Source organism: Budorcas taxicolor, chromosome 2 (genome assembly GCF_023091745.1).
Source record: "Budorcas taxicolor isolate Tak-1 chromosome 2, Takin1.1, whole genome shotgun sequence".
NCBI lineage: Eukaryota > Metazoa > Chordata > Mammalia > Artiodactyla > Bovidae > Budorcas > Budorcas taxicolor.
This window is the reverse complement of record NC_068911.1, coordinates 71,312,308-71,338,647: the sequence shown is the minus strand read 5'-3', so window position 1 is coordinate 71,338,647 and position 26,340 is coordinate 71,312,308. Positions and strand designations below refer to the sequence as shown.

At 41.4% G+C, this 26,340-nt stretch overlaps 1 protein-coding gene across 1 annotated transcript in view; it reads right to left on the bottom strand.

The window, feature by feature from the left end:
- The window catches only part of LRP2 (LDL receptor related protein 2), a 181,737-nt gene that overhangs the window by 17,782 nt on the left and 137,615 nt on the right, over positions 1–26,340 (bottom strand). The window contains exons 50-66 of the mRNA XM_052652982.1: positions 24,572–25,088; positions 21,630–21,782; positions 20,951–21,121; positions 19,455–19,681; positions 17,991–18,168; positions 16,752–16,948; positions 15,597–15,842; positions 14,635–14,763; positions 13,493–13,612; positions 12,805–12,921; positions 12,122–12,238; positions 11,134–11,271; positions 8,605–8,727; positions 7,045–7,173; positions 3,760–3,891; positions 2,742–2,873; positions 984–1,127 (exon numbers count right to left, since the gene is read on the bottom strand). Of these exons, the coding sequence (XP_052508942.1) occupies positions 984–1,127; positions 2,742–2,873; positions 3,760–3,891; positions 7,045–7,173; positions 8,605–8,727; positions 11,134–11,271; positions 12,122–12,238; positions 12,805–12,921; positions 13,493–13,612; positions 14,635–14,763; positions 15,597–15,842; positions 16,752–16,948; positions 17,991–18,168; positions 19,455–19,681; positions 20,951–21,121; positions 21,630–21,782; positions 24,572–25,088 (2,970 nt within the window). The remainder of the gene's footprint in view (positions 1–983; positions 1,128–2,741; positions 2,874–3,759; positions 3,892–7,044; positions 7,174–8,604; positions 8,728–11,133; positions 11,272–12,121; positions 12,239–12,804; positions 12,922–13,492; positions 13,613–14,634; positions 14,764–15,596; positions 15,843–16,751; positions 16,949–17,990; positions 18,169–19,454; positions 19,682–20,950; positions 21,122–21,629; positions 21,783–24,571; positions 25,089–26,340) is intronic.

The window sequence follows — 26,340 nt, the reverse complement described above, 5'->3', positions numbered from 1 at the left end:
AGGGAACTAAGATCCCACATGTCACATACTGTGGCCAAAAAAAATAAAATTTTCTTTTTAAAAGCATAGGAAGACTGTGCCTTTCAGGGCACACACTTCCCTAGGTAGGAACCATTCTTGAAAAGTTTACTGCCCTGTATGATGAAATGTAAAATAAATCTTACATAGTTAGTTTGCAAAGCATGTTCATATCTATCATCTCATTTGACTTTCAAAACAACTCTCAGAGGGAGCCAGGCTGAGCAAGATTACTGCTCTTATTTTACAGATAAGAAATAGAGATCCAGAGAGTTGTTACAATTATTTAAGGTCATAAAGCCAGTAGACGAGGGAGACAGGCATACAATATAAGTTTTCCTGCCCAACAACCATCTCCCGCATGCCATACAGAACCATAAGAGACTCGGCAGTAAGCATCACTTATTTTTCCTTCATCAACACACACCGCATACACTAAACTAGATGCTGGGTCAGATGCCAGGCATGTGGAGATGAATTTGATTCAATCTCTGTCTCCAAAGAGCACGTGGTTAAGGTGTAGGGAGAAAGATGTGTTGACAACTAGCTGTAAACTCAATCCAATGTGGATAAGATGCTACAGGTTCATAGAACCGAGATCATCAAAGATTTACCAGAAGGGAGGTGACTTTGAACTGGGTCTTTGAGTAGAAATGTTCCAACCATAGAGTGGTGGGGAAGAACAGTCTTGGCAAGAGCAAAGACAAGGAGACAGTGAACAAAGGGATGTGAGGCGGTCCTGAAAGAACAGTCCCCAGAGATGGGAGAAGGTTCAGTGAGAAGTTGGGAAACAGTCTGGGCACACGGCCACACTAAGCGGTCCAGAGCATGCCGGGTGGGAGGAGCGTCCTCTTCCACTCAGGCAGCAACACTTGCTCATTAAAAATCCATTCCCCAAAGTTCAACACCTTATCACCCAGTGGACTCAGCTGATATCGGTAGCAGATGCCAGGGTTCATACTCACTGAGGCCTGTGCCCTCCGGATCCCAGTCGTAATCCATAGCCTGAATGCGCTCCTGGTCTTCAAGGTACTCTGAGAACTGAAGTGATGAGAGATTGTATTTTCGAATTCTCACATTTTCAGGCAGTAGCAGCAAAGGAGGACTGCCTGGAAACAAAAGAAGGGCTGATTAATCTATTTGAATTCTACCTGAATTTTGGATATAAAACAGCAGATATCCTCCCTGTCCTTAAACACACACACATTTTTCTAGGAACTGAACTCTGCTAATCAGGGGAGCTGACCATAAACTGGGTTGCAAAATCTGTGACATTCTTGTCTCCATTTCTGTTAGGGATATAATCAGTTCTTTATCTTTAGGTAACAGTTTAAAGCAAAGTAAAGACTGAGATCCCTGGATAGTTACCTCTTTTTCACTGATTGTTTTTTCACTGACAATAAAACAAATAAGATTGTAGACATTCAGTCTCACAGAAGAAATTCAATATACAGAGTCTTACTAAAAGTTTACCCAGAAGTCTTCATTTCTCATTCTTTACTGACAGATTTTAACGATTCTTTTAGCAGGTAATCAGCTCCATGACCTAGTTTCGCTTCTAGCTAATGACAAAAAACCAGCTTGTTCTTATTTTCTTCTTTTTCCAGTTAAAGCAGCTATGTAAATGGTGACTATTCCAAGATACACTGTCTAGAATTTTTTTTAATTTACTTGCATAATGTCAATCAAACCCAATTTAAGTAACTTTTAAAAGTTCATTTTATGTATTTCCTTTATCTTGATATAATGTTCTACATCAATTTCTCATTTCAGTCATCTCTTTGGTTAAAAGAGTTGAAGATTTTCTAATTTGCTGCTTAATTACCACACCAACTGTTCAAATGCCTAGTTTGCATTCAGAGTCAAAAATGCTTAGAGGGTAAAATATTTAAGTATGCTAGTCAAATGTATGCTTTGTACAAAAACTCAATTTGTACAAAGAAATTGAACAGCCATTTTACCCTTAATATGCAAAATAAAAATGTCACCTTTTTATCAAGTCCTTAAACTCAATTACAAACTTTAAATTCAAATCCATAAGATTATAAAGACTCCTTAACTGAGATATGCTGATTTATGTCAGAACTCTGGACTGTGATACTTCTGACTTTTTCTTTTGCCATTTTTATGTAGTCTCTATTTCTGCTTTTACTCAGGCCTGATTCACAGATACTGGCATTAACCAAAAATGCAGAGCTAATGATTGAAGTCGTAAATAAGCCAGACTCTTTCTGTCTGTGATCAGTAGTCCATGAACAATTAAAAAAAAAGGTTTGTCAACAGAGTGTTCCTAATCTGCCCCAACTGACTATGACCCATTGAATGGGATGTGTTTTGTGACCTATTTTGGATTACTGGACCTCAAACTTGACCTCAGTGGAGTGGAAGGCTTTGCTGACCACCATCCTACACAGAGGCATTTGTTGTCTGAATCCTCTGGAGAGGGATATCTTGTCCACTTTTTGAAGTTTTTATCCAGGTGGACCAGAGGCTAAATCCAGAATAATAACACTTGACTCTTGTTTCAGTGTCTATGTATTTGTTGGGGGTTCTGGTTATTGTCTTGATTTGGCAGGGGAGAGGAGAAGAGAGTGGGTTGGGTGTTGGAAGAGAAGTAGCTGGTGAATTTAAAAAACAGGACTCAAAAGTTTATTTCCTGGTATATTGTAGCCCTCGGCTTGGAGTCTTCGAAAGTCAGTTAATCCCCCGTCAATACATCATACCGTCAGCCGCACACCGTTCTCCATATCTGTCACTCAGAGACGTGAACCCTTCGGCGCAGGAACACTCATAACTTCCTTTAGTGTTATGGCAGATCTGAGGACAACTCCCGAACTGCATACATTCATTGATGTCTGCAGGCAAAATAAAACCAAGTGGGCAATATCTGCTTAGAGCCCATCCCTTCCTTAGAGATCCTGCTTCTGTTTAAATCCATATTCACAAGCAATAAGGATGAGGAAAGTGCAGATGAACACAAGTCATGATGCCAACATCTGCAGAACACTGACCAAACTTCAGATACTATTTCACATGCATTTCAGGTTGTTCCCTCTTTTGATCTTCCAAAACGACTCTCTCAGGTGTGGACTGTAATTGAACCCAAAGTCCCAAAGACCAGATTTAAACAGAAGCAGTCTGACTCAGCAGAATAAGATTTTCCTTTTGGGGAAGAAGCTGTTGTGCCACTGGTATTTGGTACCACTTCCCTCCTGCTAACTGGTTCCAGGAAGGGGCGACACTGATTTGTCTTTTTCAACTGAGTTCTTAGGCATCAGCCCTCAAAAGAACTATTCTAACATCTGAGTATGGTACCTCATGAAATAGGAACAGTAAATTCAAATGATCAAATACACCTAAAATCCTACTTGATATTTACCATCTTGGTAAGCGCCCCATCTTAGAACTCATTTACCTAAGTCTGACATAAGGAAGGGTGTAATAATACGTATTGTCTGAAGAAAGGCAGACTTGTGCTTGTTAAAAAGAAATTTTGATCTCACATACTGATACAATAAGCAGCCATCATCAGCCAAGCCTTCATTCATCACATCAATTTCACAGACATTACTGAAGATGAACTATCACCCAGTGCTATGCCAGACACTGGTGAGACAGCACGGAAAAAACGCAACTGGCATGAGCTTAGCCCCATGCAGGGAATTAAACCATGTTTAATAAAAGGGAATGAGTGGAGAGTACACGGTGCTCCTAATAGGAACTGGAGGAAATATACTCTACCTTCACAGAGGTTTCTGTCAATACTGTTGGGTTTGAATCCAGGTCTACAGGAGCAGATGAATCCTCCTTCAGGTAACTGGGTACAGTTGTGTTCACACAGACTTTCAGCACATGATCTGTCTTTTCCTCTATCTGAAATGCAAAATCCCACCATTACAAATGAAAGGTACAAAGCAGATGAAGCACAAGTGAACACTCAAGTGGCCTATCAGAAAAACACCTACAGATGGCCATCAGAGAACAGAAAGTCTTGAGACGACCCCTTTCCATAAGCTTCGCTGAGTATCAGAGACCTCTCTACAGGTGTATCTGCCAATGCCCTGAATTCCATTTGTACAAATATATGTAATGTTAGATCCTTGAGGCAATTTTCTGATTATACTCTGCACTGCCAAGATCATTCTTCAAGCATCCATTTCTGGACAGAATTAAAAAGCCAGGGACCCTTTACAACTGTTACCACTTGCTCCACTATCTTACTCTTATATAATGATGTCAATATATAAATAATATTTGTGTGCATGCATGCTAAGTCACTTCAGTACTGTCTGATTCCTTGTGACCCTATGGACCGTAGCCCATCAGGTTCCTCTGTCCATGGGATTCTCCAGGTAAGAATACTGAAGTAGGTTGCCATGCCCTCCTCAGGGGCTCTTCCTGACCCAGGGATCAAACTCGCATCCCTTACATCTTCTGCATTGGCAGGCGGGTTCTTTACCACTAGGGCCACCTGGGAAGCCCAAATAATATATATATATATATATATCTATCTCATGTGTGTATACATGTATATATAGCATATATATACACACACATATAAATAGAAGGCATTGATCCTGTTTAAAAGAAAAGGAGGAGGAGAAAGGGAAATGAAAAGGAAAGCAAGCAGATGAGCAGCACCCAAGAACTGGTATTTAAATGAGAATTCTGTATCTTCGTCAAAGTAGCCCAATGCAGTAAGACTGAATTCCATCACAGATCCGCTTAATATCTGAAAAGAAATGTTGCTTCCATACCACATTAATGCCTGGGCTACCTAGTTCCCTTAAATAAACCCTGCTTTTAACTCAATGTCATTTGAATTAAAAGTACTATGGTGAAGAACCTGCCTTGCAGTGTAGGAGACACCAGTTCGATTTCTGGTCCAGGAAGATCCCACATGCCATGGGGCAAGCAAGCCTCTGCTCCACAACCACTGAGCCCGTGATCTAGAGCCTTTGAGCAGCAACTACTGAAGCCTCCGAGCCTAGAGCCCACACTCCAAAACAGTAGCCCCTGATCGCTGCAAAAATGAAGACCCAGCACAACCAAAAATATAAATAAACAATTCCTCAGCAAGGAAGTTACCTTAAAAAGAAAAGGTACTATGGCTGATTTTAAGCCTTTTAATTTGCATGGGCAACTACAAAAGAAACCAATGCTTGATCCAAGCCTAATTTGGAAATACCCCAAAGTTCTGGAACCATTCACATTATCAGTTAGTCTCCAGGCATCAGAACCCAAATCAACCTTTTGGTTCTGCAAATCCCCTCATGTTTATGCCTTTTAAATATTTAATTTCAGCCACATTATTATGTCAAAAACTCCAATCCTATTGAGAAAGTGTGTGAAACAAATGTGAAATCAACTAAATATGGTTGGTTCTTCATCTTCCTTTGTAGCCCACGCAGGAGAAAAATTTGCCAGGAAATCCTTGAGAGGCCTCAGAAAAAGGCTACTAAAGCCCAGGAAGTTGGAAGCACGCGGAGCTAACTAATGTTACCACGTCCAGACTTGTAGGCTTTGAAGAACTCCCTCCTTTTTCCTAAAGAGAAATTGAGGCCTGGCAATGTTAGTATGTACTCTAAGTGGCACAGCTAGTGGCAGAGGAAGTGGGAGCCAGTTCTTCCAGTCTGCAGTCCCAGGACTGTTCCAATTCTGCCCCTGCCACTCTGTGTGACTTCACACAGAGTAATCCCCTGGAGCTAATTTGAGTAACAAACTCAAGAATGTATGTGGGGCTTCCCTGGTGGCTCAGTGGCGCAGAACCCATTTGCTAATGCAGGAAACACAGGTTCAATCCCTGGTCAGGGAGGATCCCACATACCGTGGAGAAACTAAGCCCACGCACCACAACCAACTACTGAGCCTGTGTGCTAGCCCGGAAGCTTCAACTAGTGAAGCCCACACACGCTACAGCTTGTGCTCCGCAACAAGAGAAGCCCCTGCAACAAGAAGCCCACACACTGCAATGAAGAGCAGCCCCCTCTCCCTACAACTAGAGGAAAGCCCCCGCACAGAAATGAAGACCTAGTGCAGCCAAAAAGACATAAATAGATAAAAATTATACATATAAAAAAAGGACGTATGTGAAAGCATTTCACAAACACTATACAGGACTGCTGCTGCTGCTGCTGCTGCTGCTGCTGCTGCTGCTGCTGCTAAGTCACTTCAGTCGTGTCCGACTCTGCGACCCCATAGATGGCAGCCCACCAGGCTCCCCCATCCCTGGGCAAATTATTAGCATGCCATTCCAACATTCACTTCCTGTTAAGCTAGAATCATCCCTTGTTTGTGTACATCATACTTTTCCTATACAAAAATCCTCTCTTAAAAATCTGTGCTCCTTCCAAGGTCCCCTGTGACATTTCTATTCTTTTAAAAATATATATTTTAAATTTATTGGCAGTGCCGGGTCTTAGTTGCAGCGTATGGGATCTTTAGTTGTAGCATGTGGGTTCTAGTTCCCCAACCAGGGATCGAACCAGGCCCCCTGCATTGGGAGCACAGTCTTAACCACTGGACCACTAAGAATGTCCTGACATTTCCATTCTTACCAACTACTCTTCCCCTCTGTGCCAAAGATACTGCATTCGGCTTAAGACGAAAAACAAGTGCAAACTTAGAAACAAAATAAATAGCTTAAAGGTGCTGACAGCTACCTAGTGAACTAGGAAGAGGATGTGCCTTGCAGTTAGGAGACTAGAGTTCAAATCCTGACTCAATTTCTTAATGACAGGAAGACACAGCCAATTTATTTAACCTGTAGGGTGGTTTCCTCATTTGTTTAAAAGAGAGTGACAGAGAGACAAACAATACCTAACTCACAGGATTGTTACATGGATAAAATGAAATAGTCCATGCAGTATTCAGCACAATGTCTGGTACAGAAAAAATGTTCAATAAAGAAACACAACATGTAAACTAAAGACCAATGTGGTTACCATTTACTTTATGTTATTGCAAGTTTTTCAGTAAGGTAACCTGAGTTACTATCATGAAGTACAAAAATAATTATTTACTTACTGCATCCCGTCTCATCGAAATTGTCACCACAGTCATTAACGTGATCACACACCCGGTGCTGCGGAATGCAACGCCCATTGCTACACTTAAATTCATCCGGGGTACAAGGTCTAGGAGTCGGTTCTACACCTGTAATTTAAGAATAAGCTCAAGTCAAAACATTCTCTTCTGCGAAACAAGATGCTTCCTTCTGTGGCAGACACAGTGTTTCTCACAAATAAGCTGGTGCTTCCCTACAATTCCTGGTCTCCCTTGCAGTTAGCTTGGGGCCAGATCCGGCCAATGGACTATGAGCATAATGGACACCTGTCACTTCCAGGCCTAGGAAGTAAGGAAACTCTCTCCTCCATTTCTCTCTTCTCCCGCCTCAGCAACCTTGAAGACTATGTGTTCCGGATGGCTTAATACAGGATGAACGGGGCTGCTTGACCTTCACCAAACTTTAGGCCTCTGCTGGTGTAAGCTGCTGAAATGTTGCAGTTCGTCTACTGTGATGCCTAGCAGTGATTCCTCTAACAATTCCTCCTTGGGAGGAATTTTAGCTTCCTATCCCTTTTTTCCACTCTGGGATTTGATCACATCCTACAAATGTCTGGCAGGATTAACAGAGGAAGTGGAAACAGAAGACGAAAAGATGTAAACCTGCCCCAATTTTTTAAAAAAGTTTTATTTCTAGGTTTTCATTTTTTTGTATTATGCTTCAAACAAACATATTAACAATGTTATAACCATTGGCTCATCTCTGTCCCAAAAAGGGGAAGGAGAGGGAGGGTACAAGTGTGAACATGGCGATAGTATCAAAGTCTGCCTGACACAGGATGGCAACTGGCAGTAAGCATTCTAAGGCCACATCAATATCAGGAATAGAGACTAGAAAAGCATTTATCCAAATTTCCCCAGATAATATCCTTTTTGGAAAAAAAGTAATTGGACTCAGGATAAATAACCTTCCTGACTGACTTTTTCTAGGTAAACTAAATTGCCCAGAAAATTAATCAGCTCTTTCCTTCAATGGATAGATGAAAAACGATCTCAAAATGGAAAAGATTTCTCAATACCTAAAATATTAAATGCAGCCATTTATCTCTTAAAATAATCTATCATTTTTCTCTTCTGGGAAATGCATTTTCACTTTAAAGAAGGATATTAGCTAAGCCCTGTGAACACTAGTGCAGCCTTAACATGAGCTTTTCAGCGGGACATTGAGAAGTTCCCATCCCCAGAAGCTCTAGGCTGAAGAGTGACCGAACCTCATCTTTGAAAAGAGATAAACCATTAGTTTTTCAAGTGCGACTCAAACCACTATTTAGTATTTGTTCTCACTTCCTTAAGGAACTTTCCAACATCTGGTTCAAATGAAATAGGAAGAATGGGGGAAGGGCTGCATCTGAGTACTGTGTGTTTAACGAGTCTTGCAAACATTAATGTCCATGGAGATCTGCAGTCATACGCACAGCTCAAGCCTCTATAGAACAGACTGAAATCCCTGAGGTGCATTTTGCGGACTGCAGACAATTGGGGGCCTTTCTTTTTCCCTTCCCCCTTTTGACTTTTGCTTACAGAGCTCCTCTTTCTCATCACTTCCATCTCCACAGTCATCCTCCTGGTTGCACACCTCATGACGATAAATGCAGCGATTGTTGTCACACCGGAAACGGTATGGTGAGTCACAGGCAACATTTACTAGAGCACAAGATGAAAAAGCAAGAGTCTACGTTAAGAGTAGAACATAAGGGTCAGCATCTAAAAACACTCTTGTTGCCAGCACCAGGCGTGGGCTTGCTTGGTTCGCCCCTTATTGGCTTATTAGTTTAACCAATCGACAAACTCATCTTGAGTGTCTTGTTGACACCCTGGTGTTGTGCTGTGCACCAGGTTCAACTGGGGAAAAGAAAGACACAGTCCTTATCCTCATGGGACTTTTATTCTAGCAGAGAAACCAACTTCACAAGTTAACTATTCAACTACAACTGTGGTAAGAGCCCCAAAGGAAAATGCTATGAAAGCATCTACTGGGAAGATCTGATATAGATCTAGGGGAGGAGAGGTCGGAAGAGGCTTCACATGGGAAGAGTCTGGGTCAGGAAGAAGATGGCAGGCTTCTGGACCTGAATAGAAGATCTCTGTGGCTGGAGCTAGAGTGAGGAGGACAAGGGTGGCCAGGAGGTTGGAGACCAGCAGGACTATACATGAACTCTCATCCTAACAGCCAGGAGCTCACTGTGTGTCCCTCCGACTACAGTCCAGAGAATGAAGTCTTTTCATTAAAGTTCTACACCATGATGCAATTTCCTTCCTCAATTTCCTCACCTATTACTTTCAAAGTTGACATCTCAAAGCAAACACAGATTCATTCTTCTACCCAGAGTTAGATCTCTGGCTGATGCTCATGCCCATGTGAAGAACCTACAGGTAAAACCCAGGGCCCTTGGTTAGAATAGGGACACGGTCCTCTATACATGTACCAGGAATTCAGAATTCAACACACAGGTGTCTTCCTCTTTCCCATGGAGGACATGGGCTGTTTAATTTTCCTTCTGCCTTGGTACCACACACAGGAAGCAAGAGGACAGATTTTTAATGAGGTTGAGGGGAAAAAAAGAACAGCTGCAAAAGTTGGCTCTTGGAAGTATTGTTAATAGAACTTCACAAGGATTATTTGTGGTGAGAGGAAAATGTAACATTATAAAACAGCGCTGATCACTGTTTCACGTAGCTGTGTCTCTGTCTCCCCAAAGTTTAATCTTATTAACTATGGGCACTTTATCTTATAGTGGGAAACAACTTTTCCAGGATTTTTTATTTGACAGTTACACATGTTTAAGCTCTTTTTCAAGACTCTTCAAGTGAAAAACAAAACCAACTACTGTTAGTTCCTTAGAAGAAAAGATGGGGCAAGGGAAATATTGGGATGCCACTGGGAAAATATAATGTAATTTATATTTTAATTATATAATATAATTAAATTCTCTTGATGGAAGGACTATTCTGATTTATTATTTTCTAGAGTCAAATCCTAAAAATGAATAGTGAGGGCTAAAATGAATAGTGAGGAATCTAGGAAATTGAATGGAAGAGGTGATGAGAATCTCAGAAGCGAATTACAGCTAAATGAGACTAAGAATTAAGAGTTTCAAGAGGAATGGAGGCCTTCTACTCACATGACATTCTTAACCTTGGCTTGCATCTGAATCACATGGTGGGTGAGGGAGGGATTGGGGAGGTGGGTGGGCAGCTTACTAATGCAGAGATTGCTGGCCTCCACTGCCAGAGATTCTGATTGGGTAGACGTGGGATGGGCCCATGAATCTGTGTTTCTAACAGGTCCCCAGGTGACACTGACTCTCTTAGTAATAGAGATGACGCCTGAGATCTCCAATGACTCAAGGCATGGAGCAAAATGATCAAAACAAACTTATGTTCATTTACTTTGCTAAAATGCAGTAGTTCTCAACCAAGAGACCAAATCAAAACCTAAGGAGCTTTTTCAATATATTTTTGCCCAGACCCAAAATGTCCTTGGACATTTGATAGGTCTAATGGGACCAGAGCATGTGCTTCCAAAGCACCTTTCCCCAAGAGATTCGGATGGGTACCCACATTGAGACTGACTGGTTTAAAAAATAAATATGCATCATACAACAGAAAGGAATTAGATGGGCTTGAATTATGATGTAAAGTGAAGTGAGTTTAAACATTAAGTGGTTTTAATATTTCCTAAAGGTGTTCTGTGAAGCTCCAGGGATTTGGCAGAAGTACTCTGAGGGGCACTGAAAGTGGGGTGGAGCAGGAGAGAGACACACTCCACCCTAACTCAGACTTCGACCACAACAGACCTGCCTTTAGTTATGCATATTGGTTTTCCAACTATTTCTTTTGAGGCCACTGTTTTCAAAGGCCACAAAAATGTTTAAAACTATGGATGTCTGCCCAACTTTCTCATGTTCCAAGTAGAGAACTAAGCAGGAAGGCCAAGGAAAGTGCACTAATCAGATCATGTGTCCAATACACAAAAACTGTACAAATGCCCTCCCACTTATGCTCCACGTAAGAAACATTGACAACACCACCCCTCAATCTCTCACTCACAGCACAGATGGAGTTCTTCATCAGAACCATCACCACAGTCATTATCACCATCACATTTCCAAGATGAATGGATACAAACATGATTTTTACATTCAAACATAGTAGCCGGGCAGTATGCACCATTGGGAAAGCGGGTGGCTGTGGGTGGGGAGGAGACATATTCAAATTATTAGAAAAAGATACTTTTTTGGAAAGCTAGCTGGCTATTTCTCCTTTTATAGAAAGAATTCTCCTAATAGAAAGCATTCCATTATAGCCTGCTCTTTCCTGATTCAACCACAAGTACTGCGGCCTTAAACCGTCTTGAAATTCTAATAGAATGTTTCTTAAGGGTAGTTGACTAAGCCCAGTATTTAATGACATGAGTCATTCTATGGTCAGCATTGGGTTTTTTTCTTTTTCAGGTAAGTGAAACTTTTCAGCAGTGCCAGCACTGGCTTTTCCTATCATACATTTAAAGTCTCTTGGAAACCAAGGTTTTAAGATGTGGCAAACCCATGATCAACAAAATCCATCATAGATAAGCATCAATAGTTAATATTTATTCAGTGGTTCAAAAAGACTAAAATACAAATGATCATATAGGCTTTATACTTTCAAACAGTTTTATATGCCTTTATTACAATTCAGAAAATGCTTAATGCTAGAACTTCAATATGGTTGAATACCCATTTATTCATTGCTTGAATATTCTTTTCCTGCCAAGTTTTTATCCAATTAATGATTTGTAGAGTATTTGATGACATATAAATACTTCCATTAGCACAGACATAATATATTCTCTCTATATAAATAATATTTGAAATATTATTAGTGAAATGTACTTGAATAACTACTGTGAAATATATAGACATGTTGACTCAAGCCCCACATAAATTGATAATTGTCAATGAATGCTGAATAGAAAATATCTATGACCTTTCAATCTAAGAAGTGGTGGCTAATGGGTCTAAACAGCTATAACCATACCAGTTGTCTGGAAACTTACGACAATTGGCTTCATCAGAGGCATCGCGACAGTCAGCCAACCCATTGCACTTCATATGTTCAGAAATACAGTGCCCACTATCACACTGAAAATATCCAGGACGGCAGGTCATCATCTCTGAAAAGGAAAGAATGTTATTTCCAAGGTGCCTTGGAATTCTCAGACAAGTTTTAGCTCTGTGGAGGGTAGTAAGTATTCTATCACATTCCTATCCATACCCAGTGACTGGCTCACAACAAACCCACAACTTGTGGTTAGTGAGTGAATAAACTCTCTATTCAAGATATGGAGATGGAAGTACCAATCTCTCCTCTAGTTAAAATGAGATTTTAAAAACTCTCTTGGGATTTTCCCCTATTATTGATCTAGAATGCTCTAAGGTAATCATAATGCATAGAAAGTACAGAGAAGAAGGTACTGTAATGCTAAGGTTTATATATTACCTAAAATACACAAAAGTCATCTTACTCTATAAAACCTTACAAACACACATTGGAAGTCCCTGTTGTTGTTTCATGGCTAAGGGATGTCCAACTCTTTGTGACCCTATGGACTGTAGCTCACCAGGCTCCTCTATCCATGGGATTTCCCAAGAAAGAATACCGAATTCCCTACTCCCCTTCAATGTGCTGATCCTAGTACGAGACTCCCTGGGAAGCCCCTCAAATTGCTGTAACAGTTACCGCAGTCCCGCTCATCTGAGTTGTCCCCACAGTCATTGGTTTGGTCACAGACCCATCGAGAAGGAATACAGCTCTGATCATCACATCGAAACTCGCTCTCTGTGCATTTCCGGGGGGCTGAAAAGAAAAGCCACATGGCCATTAGAGGGCACCAGGAATCATACACAGAGGACTGGCCTAAGTGTCCTCTGTGCCCAACCCCCTCCTGTGCCTCAAGTTCCAGACCATCCAACCTGCAAAAATAGACTTTTCACTTCAATTGTAAGTCTGTTTTTAGTCAGTTATAATTGCAGGTGAAACCAGCAGCCTGATTCTCTCCACTGCCCATTCTTTCTCATTTCCAAAAGGAGACAAAAGTTAGAGTATATTTCATATTAGTTAATCTGAAATTGATACATATCATAAGGCAATGATGTAAGTCACCTCAAGTTCTTTTTGAAAAAAAAGATGTTGTTGAGTGTAAATAAATTAACAGACAAAGATATACTTGGGTAAATATTCTTTTCCTAGAGCGCGATTACAATCTGCTAAGAAGAAGCTGAAAAGTAGAAATGTACCAGTCAGAAAGCAAGAGATCAGACAGCCATCATCCCACCCTTTGAGGATGAATGGCATTGACAACTGAGTTACAAAGAGCAGACATCACCACTCCACTGGCACATGGGAAAGAAGGACCTCGAACACTCACCACAGTTTTCCTCGTCGGAGCGGTCTCCACAGTCATTTTGCCCATCACATCTCCAGCGAAGAGGGATGCAGCGGTGATTTGTACACCGAAATTCCCCAGAAGGTTTGCATGTCATCGACTCTGCAAATCACAGTCATTGCAAATACTTCAGAAGCCCATGGTCAAGGAATGCCAAAGTAGTACTGGCTCTCTTGAGATGGTCTGACGCTTATGCTACCATAGTCTCAAAACTCCCAGAAAGAGGAATGCCAGCCACATTCACTGCCAATACTCCTCTTTAGGCTAAACTGAACCTATCCTACTATTTGAAACTAAATCCATTCTCAGAGAAGGAAATGGCAACCCACTCCAGTACTCTTGCCTGGAAAATCCCATGGACAGAGAAGCCTGGTAGACTACAGTTCATGGGAGCGACAAAAAAAAAAAAAAAAAAAAAATCCATTCTCTTTTGTAGAAACAGTTCAAAAACTGATTTGGTCCCTGGCTTGTAATTTGCAACAAAGGCCTGAAAAGGAAAATTAAGTGATGCTGCCAGCAAACAAAACATATTACATTGTCTCTAGGTGATTAGATTCAGTGTTATTAAAATAACTCATTATCTTTCCTACCTCTCTTCCAACTAAACACAACACACACTGTTTTTCAGCTAGAGAATATGCCTAATCTTGGAAAATTCCATCAATTCATTTGGCCTTTTGTTCATAGATTCTTTCTATATTGCCAAACACAAAAGATGTGGAAGGTCAGAGACACATTGGAAATACCAAAACCTCCAAATAAGAAATATTCTGATTTTGAAATATCCTTTTTAGAGATACATATCAAATCTTTTCTCTGCTTCCTCCCTCCCATCCATTTCAATCAACCTGTAAGACACGACAAACTTGTCAAATGTAAATAAGACTTTCCCATTTGTGAGAAATTATGCAAATTCCTAACAGCTTCACATTTTGGGAAAGATTTCATTTAAGATGATATAAATGAACCTCCCAGTACCCCTGTAAAATGCTGGGATCCCTATAAAATTGCTATAAAATGCAACATGTTATTACAGGCAAACAAAGGAAGGATGATACGGGAAATCCGGCCTCCCCTCCTGGTAAGTTGCTCGCCCCTCCCCCCTCCACTGCCACCCCTCCTACCACAGTCCTGCTCATCACTGTTGTCCCTGCAGTCGTTGACACCGTTGCACACGGCCCACTTCGGGATGCAGCGGTAGTTTGTTTTACAGCTGAATTCTGTATAGTTATCACAGCGATAGGAGGGGCCCACTGAAAAGACAGGAGGGAGCAAAGTAAGAACTGAAGTCGTGGTCCAGCCAGGAAACCAAAGACACCTTTCCACAGTGACCATGTTATCAACCAAGCAGACTCTGTCTTTTTGGCAACTGTGTCTCTTTTGTGCTCAGTTGCTCAGTCGTGTGGCTGACTCTCTGCAGCCCCATGGACTGCAGCCCACCAGGCTTCTCTGTCCATGGAATTTTTCAGGCAAGAATACTGGAGTGGGTTGCCAGTTCCTACTCCAGGGGATCTCCCCAGCCCAGGGATTGAACCCACCTCTCTTGCACTGGCAGGTGGGTTCTTTACCACTGAGTCACCTGGGAAGCCTGTGTCTCCTTTAGGTGTGATTTGTTCCCTCAGAGTAGAAATACAGAGACCTCAGGTTTTCTCAACACATCATTACCACTCATTTATGTTGTGGTCAGACTGTTGGTGGGGAATGGGGTGGGATGGGGGAAAAGGTACGCTGGTACATTTTTTTACTGGGTTTGAAGTTAAAAAAAATCACTTCACATGAGGTTCAGGTCCCTCATTCACCTTCGCTGTCTCTCACCAGCTTTCTCTGAGGCTCAAAACAGAAGGTGCAAGATAAAAATGTAAGTTCTTTTATCATATTCTGTAGTTAGACATTCCGTGGGCAGAGACCAGGAATCTGCCATTTGAGACCCAGGGATGTGGTTCAAGCTGCAGGCTGAGCGTGCGGCTCTCCTGTGCATTCTTGGGGAGAGCGAAGAGGGTGCATGCCACAGGGATACAGCAGGGGCCATGTACTCTCTCCAGCCACACAGAGCTGCTCTCAGGCTAGACCTGCACACAGAACTCACAGCATTCCTGCAAGGGCTCGTCTGAGTAGTCTCCGCAGTCGTTGTCTACGTCACACTTCCACGTCTGAGGGATGCAGTGGCCGTTGGCACACTTGAAGTAGCCGGGCCGGCAGGTCCTGTTGGCGCAGTGGGAGCTGTCTTCGTCTGAGTTATCGTCACAGTCGTCCTCCATGTCACACTGCCAGGATTCCGGAATGCAACGTTTGTTGGCGCACTGCCATTCGTAGGGCTCACACTGGTGATGCTCTGCAAGCGGTGGCATTTGGTTATCAGTTTTGAAGCCTTCAGGAACTTCTAATTTACACTAAAGCCTGTAACTTACACTAAGGGATCCTGTAGAACTCCACTATACTTTCCTTTTAGAGGACTTATGGCCTAATGTACTCATTATTAACCAGTAACGCTACACGGGCAGATAGTCCTTTGACTATTACCGTCTCTTATATTCTTAAAGATCTTTTTCTTGCATATAACATTAAAGGATGAGGACTGACAGCCTACTGAATTCACTTTCTCTGGTACCTGTTGCTCTAATGGACAATGGTTTTCAAACTTTATGTTTGTTGCTACTGTTGATGTGCTACCTTTGGTTTGGAGGGTTGTTTGGGGGGTTTTATTTATTTTTTTTTTTTAATTTTATTTATTTTTTTAAAATTTTACTTTACAATGCTGTATTGGTTTTGCCATACATTGACATGAATCCACCATGGGTGTACATGAATTCCCAATCCTGAACCCCCCTCCCACCTCTCTCCCCATATCATCTCTCTGGGTTATCCCAGTGTTTTTTGGGTTTTAGTGGAGATTTTTTGTTTTGTTTTTTTTTTTTGTTTGTTTGTTTGTTTTTTGAGAGGGTGCTTTTTAAAACTGGAGACATAAACAAATATCACAACTGAGAGTCCCTGTTTGAAATGCGGGAATCCCTGATTTCACCCTCAATATTAGCTCTTAAAGAAGACTCTATATACAGTACACAGCAAAAAACCACCAATATAGACAACTTATAGATGTGGGATGGACTCTGAGTTGTCTTTTTCCTCCCCCAGGATTTTGGACCAGATTTTGATTTGACATTCAGAAAACCCCCACAGAACTGTGATTGTACATGATCAAATCCAGAAGTGGGCAAAGAACATAGAGAGGGATTCCACTCACCACAAAGCACAGGGTCTTCATCCGACCCATCAGGGCAGTCCCGACGCAGATTGCATAGGGAGTGTGAGCTGGTGCAGTTGCCATCGGTGCACTGGAACATTCCTAATGCGCAGAAGCGCTGTGGGCAAGTGACAGGTTCATCAGAACCATCCAAGCAGTCTCTCCGCCCATCACATTTCCACCAGATAGGAATACACCTGCACAAAGGAAACAGCACTTCTCTTAGCAAAGCAACAGGCAGTTAGAGGAGCAGGCAATGACCATCCAGAGAGAAGAAGGCAAAGCTGAATTTCAAGCAATGATATGCGAGCGTTTTATCATGGCCCAAGAAGAGGATCGATTCAACCCTGGTTACTGTGGCATAATCTTCAGAGAAAACATAACTAGGTTAGATAGAACAGGTGTGTTAAGACCCACCACATGCTGAAAAAGTGCTTTGAGCATCATGACCAAATTCCTGCCACAGCCAACAGTGAAGTGTGCGTTCTGGGTACCAGAAGGCTGGTTACAGCTATCAGTCAGAGGGAGAGATGACATTAGGCTATGGGCTGGGAAGCTGGAGGCACTACCATTTGTTGAGAGTCTACATCGTGATGGGGTATGCTAGATTCTTACTCTAGGATTCTTTACTCAATCATCAAAATAATTTGGCACTGAATCTTAGATGCTATGGTTTGCATAACACCTCCTCTTAATCTCACTCTGACTCTGAACACCTACTCATCCAGGGCTGTACCCACTGTGAGGGAAATAATCTGTGACCATGTTTTATAACAAATACAAATGATCAAAAATAGATTTGTGTGACCCTCGATCCTCTAGCATAGTTAACTGAGGAGCTAGGCCAGCATGTGTTTGAAAAAGATGGGGAAATTCTATCATTGCTAAGGGCTGTTTCTCAGTGTACACCTATGTACATTCTTGACCCTGAGACTTTGGGCAATTCATTAGAAATAAAACACACACAGTTTGCTTCCTTGTTACAGATATGAAAATTTGCATGCCTGGGTGTTAACTATTTGGTTCCCAAAATGCCTCCTTTCATGGAAGAAATTATCTGAAGCTGGAGACTTCAGACTGAAGTTGGACAGTTGGAGACAGTCTTGGTGTATCCTAAATGAGCCATGTTAATTAGTCAAAATCTTGTTCATTAGAAAACTCTCATCCCCAGGGGCCTTGAAGTTCAATGTGTGTCCAAAGGCTGTAGAGGCAGTGGAGAGAGGCAGGAGCGAGTCTTACATTTCGCTGTTGGCACACAGGAATTGGGTGCTAGAGCACATGGGCAGGCACTGGGTGTTGTGACCACGCTGGACGGTATAGAAGTTATCTGGACACTCGCAAGTGAATCCAACACCTCCTTCTTTGATGAGGCAGAGATGAGAACAGCCACCATTGTTCGTACCACAGGGATTAGCCACTAGTGAAAGAAGGGAGAAAACATATATTCATTCACTTAAAGCATGGAAGAGCTGATTACCTGCCACATAAAACTCATCATTACCCTAGATACATGCTTTTTCAAAAAGTTCATAAAGAAGACATATGGTAGAGCTGTGTTAGCAACCCTGTTGCTGATACCATAAACTGATTTATGTGCAGAAGTGAGGCTTCCTCACTGCTAGAAAAGATCTCTCAAAGTTTCCTGGTGGTCCAGTGGTTAGGACTCCACACTCCCAGTGCAGGGGGCACAGGTTTGATTCTTGTTTAAGGAACTAGATCCCACATTCCATTAAAAAAGAACGTTCCTGGAGAGCAAGTGGGAGGTTTAGCTTACCTCCATGCACCCAGAACGTAAGTTAAAGTTTTACTTTCCAACAGATGCTATATTCTCTCCTCCTAAGGATACAGGCAACAGAAGGCAACAGGCAACTCGGCCCAGAATCAAGTTGACAGATAAACTAAGCAACATCTATACTAATTTTCTGGACTGCCATTCAGAGGTAAAGATGAATTGGAACTTCTGCTAAATAATATGAAGAATATTACCTTCCAGTAAAAAATAGTTTGCCAGTTCTCATATATCCTAACTTCCAAGTTTATCATATGTTTATGATATGTTTCCTAACTTCCAAGTTTAAGACAACATGACCTAGCAGGCCCACAAAATGTACTCTATCCCCAAAGAATATTCCAGAACTTGGCTAGATAACAAATGCAAATAGCCATTTAATAAATTATATTTTATGGTTACTGTAACTTTCCTTGAAGCATTTCTTTTGATCATTTCAGTAGATCAATCTTAGTAAAGAAATGATTTTTATAAATACATCCATGTGATTATAATACATCTCTTAGGTATTACAATTTATTGTGGTTATACAGGAAAGTCCTTATTTTTCAAAGGTGCTTTCTTAAGTAGGACTGAAATGTCAAGGCAACATACAATAACTGTTGATTCTTACTAAAAAAAAAACAAACCCAAGATCTTTAAGAATATAGCAGGTACTATGAAAAAAGAATCATCAGCAGCCTTTTCCAGAAACAGGGGAATAAACTCTATACCTTTAATTTCCATCCCCTCAACTCTCAACATTTGTTTCATAGAAAACATTAACAAGTAACATCATTTCCAGTATAAATTATGATATTAATGATTTAAAAAATGAAAAAAAAAAAAACCAAGAGCAGCATGCACAAGACCCTAAAGTAACTGTGCAAACGCTTCTGAGTAACTGTGCAAAAACTTCTGAATCAACTACTCACCAATTGGCTGCCTGTAAGGATGATAGACATGGATGTCATACGGCCTGTGCGTTACGTTCAACAGCACCACTCTATTTGACCCATTGTATTTGTTTCCCTTTTCAACTGTCTTTGTATTCCAATCTGTCCAATAAATGGTGTCTTCAAAAATGGTAATAGCAAAGGGGTGAGACAGTGTGCCAGTTTCGTATACTGTGTGCCGATGGCGGCCATCCAAATCAGAGTACCTAGGATCAAAGCAAGAGTGACTCAGTGAAGATCATGCCTCTCCTCTAATGCCTTTAAGGATGGAGAAGCTAATAAATCAATGAATATCATGGAATTTGGCTAGGAAATTATATCAGAATATTGTTACTTTGGTGCTTCCCTGGTGGCTCAGATGGTAAAGAATCCACCTGCAATGTGGGAGACCTGAGTTTGACCCCTGAGTTGGGAAGATCCCCTGGAGAAGGGAATGGCTACCCACTCCAGTATTCTGGCCTGGAGAATTTCATGGACTGTTTAGTCCATGGGGTCACAAAGAGTCGGACATGACTGAGTGACTTTCACTTCACTGTTACTTTAATATTTAAAAATCTGGGCACAGACCCTAAAACTCCCACAAGAGGTGGAATGATCTAGCAACTACAAAGTTGATAACATTAGCCATGGGATGTCAGGAAATTTTCCAAAATATCTTAATTTATGAAAACTTAAAGAAGGCATAGGAAAACCAGAGGTCAATCTTCTGGATCTCTGTTGCTAAGACTGCAGACAAATGACCAGAACATAGTCATTATCTGTTTCTTTTTTAAAAATTCATAAACCAGAAAGCAGTCTTGATCTCTTCTCTTTCACTTCTTGCATGATCTCTACATAGAGAGCTCAGACACTTTTATGAGTATTTTTTCTCAAGTGAAATTTTTTTCAAGATAAATTTAACAGAATGCCACAATTTTCAAAGATCTTGTTTTTTGCATGCAATAAGCTGTGTATCTGGGTACGAATTCATAAATACCCAGAAGACATCACCATCGTCTAACTATGCCATAATTAGCAATGCCTCCAAAATAAACACATATTGCTTGGCCAAAAATTTGCATGACCTTTTTTACAAGGAGTATTCTTCATTGAACAGTATAATGTTTCCAAGTCTATTTATCATATATTTGGAAGGGAAGGGCAGAGTAAAGGGATAAGGAAATTAAGATGAGTTGAGCACTAGGCTGACTACCATAGTGGAGAGATTACTAGCTGCTTTTTTAGGAGTGTAAGAAGTAAAAGCACCAAAACAAAACTGTGATCTGGATGGCTTCAAAGTTCACACTCTTTCTCTTGTACCATGTCTCAGAGCTCGGCGAGCTGCCTATAAGCACTTTAGTTAGAAGCGACCTCAGAGTGACTTTTTACAAACAGGCCAATTAGAAGCTGCCTAGGAATAATGTCCCGGCAACACAAACGCTGGTGCTTGAAATGAAGAGTTATACGGTTTGCTTTATTCTTTTCTATGTACGTACTCAATGTAACCCAGGTGGGCATCTGCCCAGTAGAGTAGATCATTGGTGTAATCAATGGTGAGGCCATTGGGCCACATGATCTTGGTAGAGATAATCAGAGACTTATGGGTTCCATCCATGCCTACTCTCCCAATGTATGCTCGGTCACCCCAGTCTGCCCAGTAGACGTGCCTGTTGGAACAAACACAACATGTCAGTCCCTGAAGCCAGAGGAACTCAGTGGCAAAGGCACAAGCTTTCTCCAATTAGAGAAACACAATTTACATCCTACAGAGCATTTCATAAAGGAACGAGAACTAACAGAAAGGAATCTAAAAGGGGATAATGTGTAGGAAATTCTCAGGAATGAACATGATAAACTAGAGATTTCAGTATATTTGACATGGAAAGTCCAAAAAAGGTGAGTTGTTGTTTTCTTAACCATGATTTACTTGCATGCAGCCAAAATATGTACCTTTATAAGTGAAGTGATGTATCATGGCAAAGAAAATAGCATATGAATATTATTTGAACAAGTCGTGCTTCTAGCCATTATACTAAGCCATTTACCAGGTAGAAAAAGGAGAAGACAAATTCCAGCAAGATACTGGCCTTGAGATCACTACGTGAACAGCCTTTTTGGTAACAGAGGTGGAAGAAGGGCGTAAAAGAAGAGCCTGAGATTACAGGAAGACAATACCCATATTGAGGGTGAAGTACAAGTCCTCTAGGATTCTCAAAGCAGAAGGTGTTGTTGGCATCCACACAGTGCTCAGCCAACTTGCGGCGGTATCGACCACTGAGGTCAGAGACAGAAAGGCAATGCAGGTAGGAATCCACCCAATAGAGCTTTCTGCAAACGGAGAGGCAGGAGTTAGAGCCATTTTACTTGTAAAACAATGTACATTTAGCCACACAATGTCCTATCCAAGCACTTTTCCCCCATGCAAAAAATGACAAGAGGAAAACAGTTGACCTTCCTGCAATGAAGCAAAAAAAGACGCAATAATGTGTGCTTTGCAACCCTATGGACTATAGCCCACCAGTCTCCTCTGTCTTGGGATTTTCCTGGTAAGTATACTGGATTGAGTTTTCATTGAGTTTTCAAGGGGATGTCACCTTACAGTAGAGAATTGTGGGGCCACAGAAGGATTTTGGCTTTACTTGCTTCATACAGCAAAAGGCATCTTTCCAGGTAATGATCCAAGCTTCACAGGAGCAAGGAAGCAGAAATGAGAGCAATCAATAAGTATCGTGAATTACAGTTTATATGTGGAGTCAAGGAAACTTGTCTCAAGTGCAGCCTTGAGACTGCAAAAGGGAACTCTGAATGCTGGCATCCTTAAGATAAAGAAAAACTTGACACCTCCCTGGCCTTGTCGCACTAGGCTGGCAAAATGACTTTCTTAACCTGTGGCAAATTTCATTTAATCAAATCACCAGTCTTAAAGTATCCATAACCTTCCAAAGTTCAATACTCCTAGAATGTCTGATAGTCAATTTCCACTGAAATGATTTCTCTTCCGAAAGCTTCAACGTCTCCTTGCCAGAGGTAAACACGATCCAATCATACTAGGTGTCAGAGTTAACTGTCAGGACAGTAGTACCATCTTAGGCTTGCAGATGAGGAAAGGAGTATGCAAAAATGTACAAGCCTTGCTCACTTGGGTGAGTACTGATGACTGAGATGGCTACAATTTTGGATTCTATCACTGTAGAGGGTAATAATAGCAACAATAATAGTAACTATCTATTCAATGCCAGATTTCCCGGGGGACTCAGTGGTAAAGAATCTTCCTGCCAATGCAGGAGACACAGGAGACTTGGGTTTGATCCCTGGGTCTGGAAGATCCACTGGAGGAGGAAATGAAAACTCAATCCAGTATACTTACCAGCAAAATCCCAAGACAGAGGAGACTGGTGGGCTATAGTCCATAGGGTTGCAAAGAGCAGGATACAACTTAGAGACTGAACACGCTCATACTCAGTGCCAGGCCCTGGGCTAAGATCACAACAACTGCCAGAGTAAGTTCTACTGTTACTCTTGTTTTCTTGATAAGGCTGCTGAGACCCAGAGGTTAGTAAGAGCTAGAGCAGGAATTAATTCAAGACTGGCTATACCATAGGGCACTCTACTCTCTGGAGCTCACTGCCAACTCACTAATTCCTCTTTATTCAATGATCAAAACACTGACATGTGAACAGAATATGGAGAAGACACTCCATCCCCATATAGGGAAAAATTAAGAGGACTGACAGCCAGTCCAATTTTCCACTGTGAAATTTTGCACTGTGCTTTGAAAAACTAGTATATCAAGTTTAAGGGCTTTGGGAACCAAACATCTTTGAGTTTATTGTGGACATCTTGATTGATACTGGGAAGATTAGTTCAAATTTCCAAGTAATTGTATCTTAGAACTGCCCCCTCTAAGCCTAAATGTGACTAGGTTCTACTCTGCCTTGTGTTTTAAGGAATGTTTAATCTGGTTGGAATCTTTCTTGAACATCTGAGGAAATGCTTCAGTCATAAGATATTTTATCCTACAATCACCCTAGACTTTTTCACTCCGTCTTCCTGACTACCACACATGTATCTAATTCTTTCCCCTGGTCAAGCACATGCCTAGAACAAGAGGAAAGCAGCTAAAGTCCAGGGGAAAATACCATCCTACCAGTTTTGGGGAGAGAGGGCTGAATGACAATATCAAGGTTAAAATATTATCTATCTTTCCCTGCATTGAAGCAAAGGACAAGATAAGAAGAGGTACCACAGTTAGTTCTGTTCCTGCAAATCATTAGTTGCTATGCTTTTTGACACCCCACAAAGTCATTATATATAAAATATTTGTATTCACATCAATATTTTATTGATTATTCTGCAGGCAGTTTTGGAGCAGGCAGGCTATTATTCAACTAGAACTAGGAAGTCAATTCTCCATTCCCCATCTTTACTCTTAAGACGATAAAACAGAAAAGATGTGGAAGCATCCTCTGTGTGTCTGGGGTGACCAAAGCAATAATATTTGCAGCCTAAGTGCATGCAGCTTCCTGTCAACCACAAAGCCAAGTGTCTGATTCAATAGAGATGTGAGAAGTGTGATTGAACTGGTAGAGTTGAATTAAAATACCACTGTCTACCATAAAGATGCTCAGAGTTTCAAGTTAGCCATTCTTTAATTTATAACCAGCCCAAGTTGGGAATGACTAGCATTGTTAAGGAGCCTGTGAATTCCAGGAAAGCAGGGGCTGTGTCTGTCTTGTTTACCTCCAAACCCCAGTCCCTAGAATAGCATCACACTTAGGCAACAGCTTTAAATGACTGAACCAACCAAAGCATGAATCATCCCTTCACATACCTCCAGTAATAACAGAGCTCTTTCTTCCTTTGTGATGTGCCCCCCCATAAAATTCATATCATAAATTCTTAAAAGTCACTAGATTTTAGATTCTGTGGTATCCCATTTGATTATTAGGTACACACCAGAAAACAGCAACGACAAAAACAAAACATGCAGAAGCATTAAAATGTTTCTACCTGGTAACCCAAGTGGGAAAGATCAATTCCCTATTAAGATGAAAGCCTGGCTAGAACACTTTTTAAAAAACAAAAACTTGTTAACTTTTAAATAGCTTTTTTCTTACCTGGTAACCCAGTCGACAGCCAGACTTTCCGCACCTGGTAGATTGTGCTTTAGGACTGTCTCCCTGTTTGTCTTATTCACAAACATTCTCTCAATGACTTTATTCTCTATATCAAGCCAGTACAATCTCTTTTCTACTCGGTCAAAATCCAATGCCACAACGTTACCCAATCCTTGCAAGATGAGGGAGTATAAATTGTCATAGATAGTTAGATTTCTCAAATAGTAACGGTTGCTAAAAATGAGATCAGGCTCGATGTTGCTGTTCTGCCGGCAGGTCTTTCCATCTGGCTCACGGATGTAGCCTGGGGCACATTTGCAGATGTAAGTGCCAGGTAAGTTCTCACACTTTTGGCTACAGATGAAGGGTGTCTCCTTGCATTCATCAATATCAACACAAGTCCTCTTGTCAGACAACAGCTTGTAACCAGGGTTACAAGAACAATAGAAACTGGTTAAGGTGTCTGTGCAGTTTTGGTTACAACCACTGAGCGTAGGGTCATTGCACTCATTAATGCCTGTAAGGTAAAAGACAGTTATCAGAGAACCTAAGTTGTCAGTAATGGACCCACCATAATGGTCAAAAAAGTCAGCCTTCCCGCTGGACAGATGCAGTTCTTTTTTTTTGGTTGGGTTTGGACAGAGCCAAGTTCTTAAGCAACAGTTAGAACTGGACATGGAACAACAGACTGGTTCCAAACAGGAAAAGGAGTACGTCAAGGCTGTATATTGTCACCCTGCTTATTTAACTTATATGCAGAGTACATCATGAGAAACGCTGGACTGGAAGAAACACAAGCTGGAATCAAGACTGCCGGAAGAAATATCAATAACCTCACATATGCAGATGACACCACCCTTATGGCAGAAAGTGAAGAGGAACTAAAAAGCCTCTTGATGAAAGTGAAAGTGGAGAGTGAAAAAGTTGGCTTAAAGCTCAACATTCAGAAAACGAAGATCATGGCATCCGGTCCCATCACTTCATGGAAAATAGATGGGGAAACAGTGTCAGACTATTTTTTGGGCTCCAAAATCACTGTAGATATTGACTGCAGCCATGAAATTAAAAGATGCTTACTCCTTGGAAGGAAAGTTATGACCAACCTAGATAGCATATTGAAAAGCAGAGACATTACTTTGCCAACAAAGGTCCGTCTAGTCAAGGCTATGGTTGATTTTTCCTGTGGTCATGTATGGATGTGAGAGTTGGACTGTGAAGAAGGCTGAGCGCTGAAGAATTGATGCGTTTGAACTGTGGTGTTGGAGAAGACTCTTGAGAGTCCCTTGGACTGCAAGGAGATCCAACCAGTCCATTCTGAAGGAGATCAGCCCTGGGATTTCTTTGGAAGGAATGATGCTAAAGCTGAAACTCCAGTACTTTGGCCACCTGATGCGAAGAGTTGACTCATTGGACAAGACTCTGATGCTGGGAGGGATTGGGGGCAGGAGGAGAAGGGGACGACAGAGGATGAGATGGCTGGATGGCATCACTGACTCGATGGACGTGAGTCTGAGTGAACTCCAGGAGTTAGTGATGGCCAGGGAGGCCTGGCGTGCTGCAATTCATGGGGTCGCAAAGAGTCGGACACGACTGAGTGACTGAACTGAACTGAACTGAACTGAAGTTATTAATGAATCATGCTAAAAAAGACAAATAAACAGGGACATAAAAAGGGATTTCTAAAGGCCCTACATTATTCAAAAGTCACTCTTTCTCAACTTCCTTCCTTGATCCTTCACCAATGGTTTTAACAACTAGTACAACCAGGG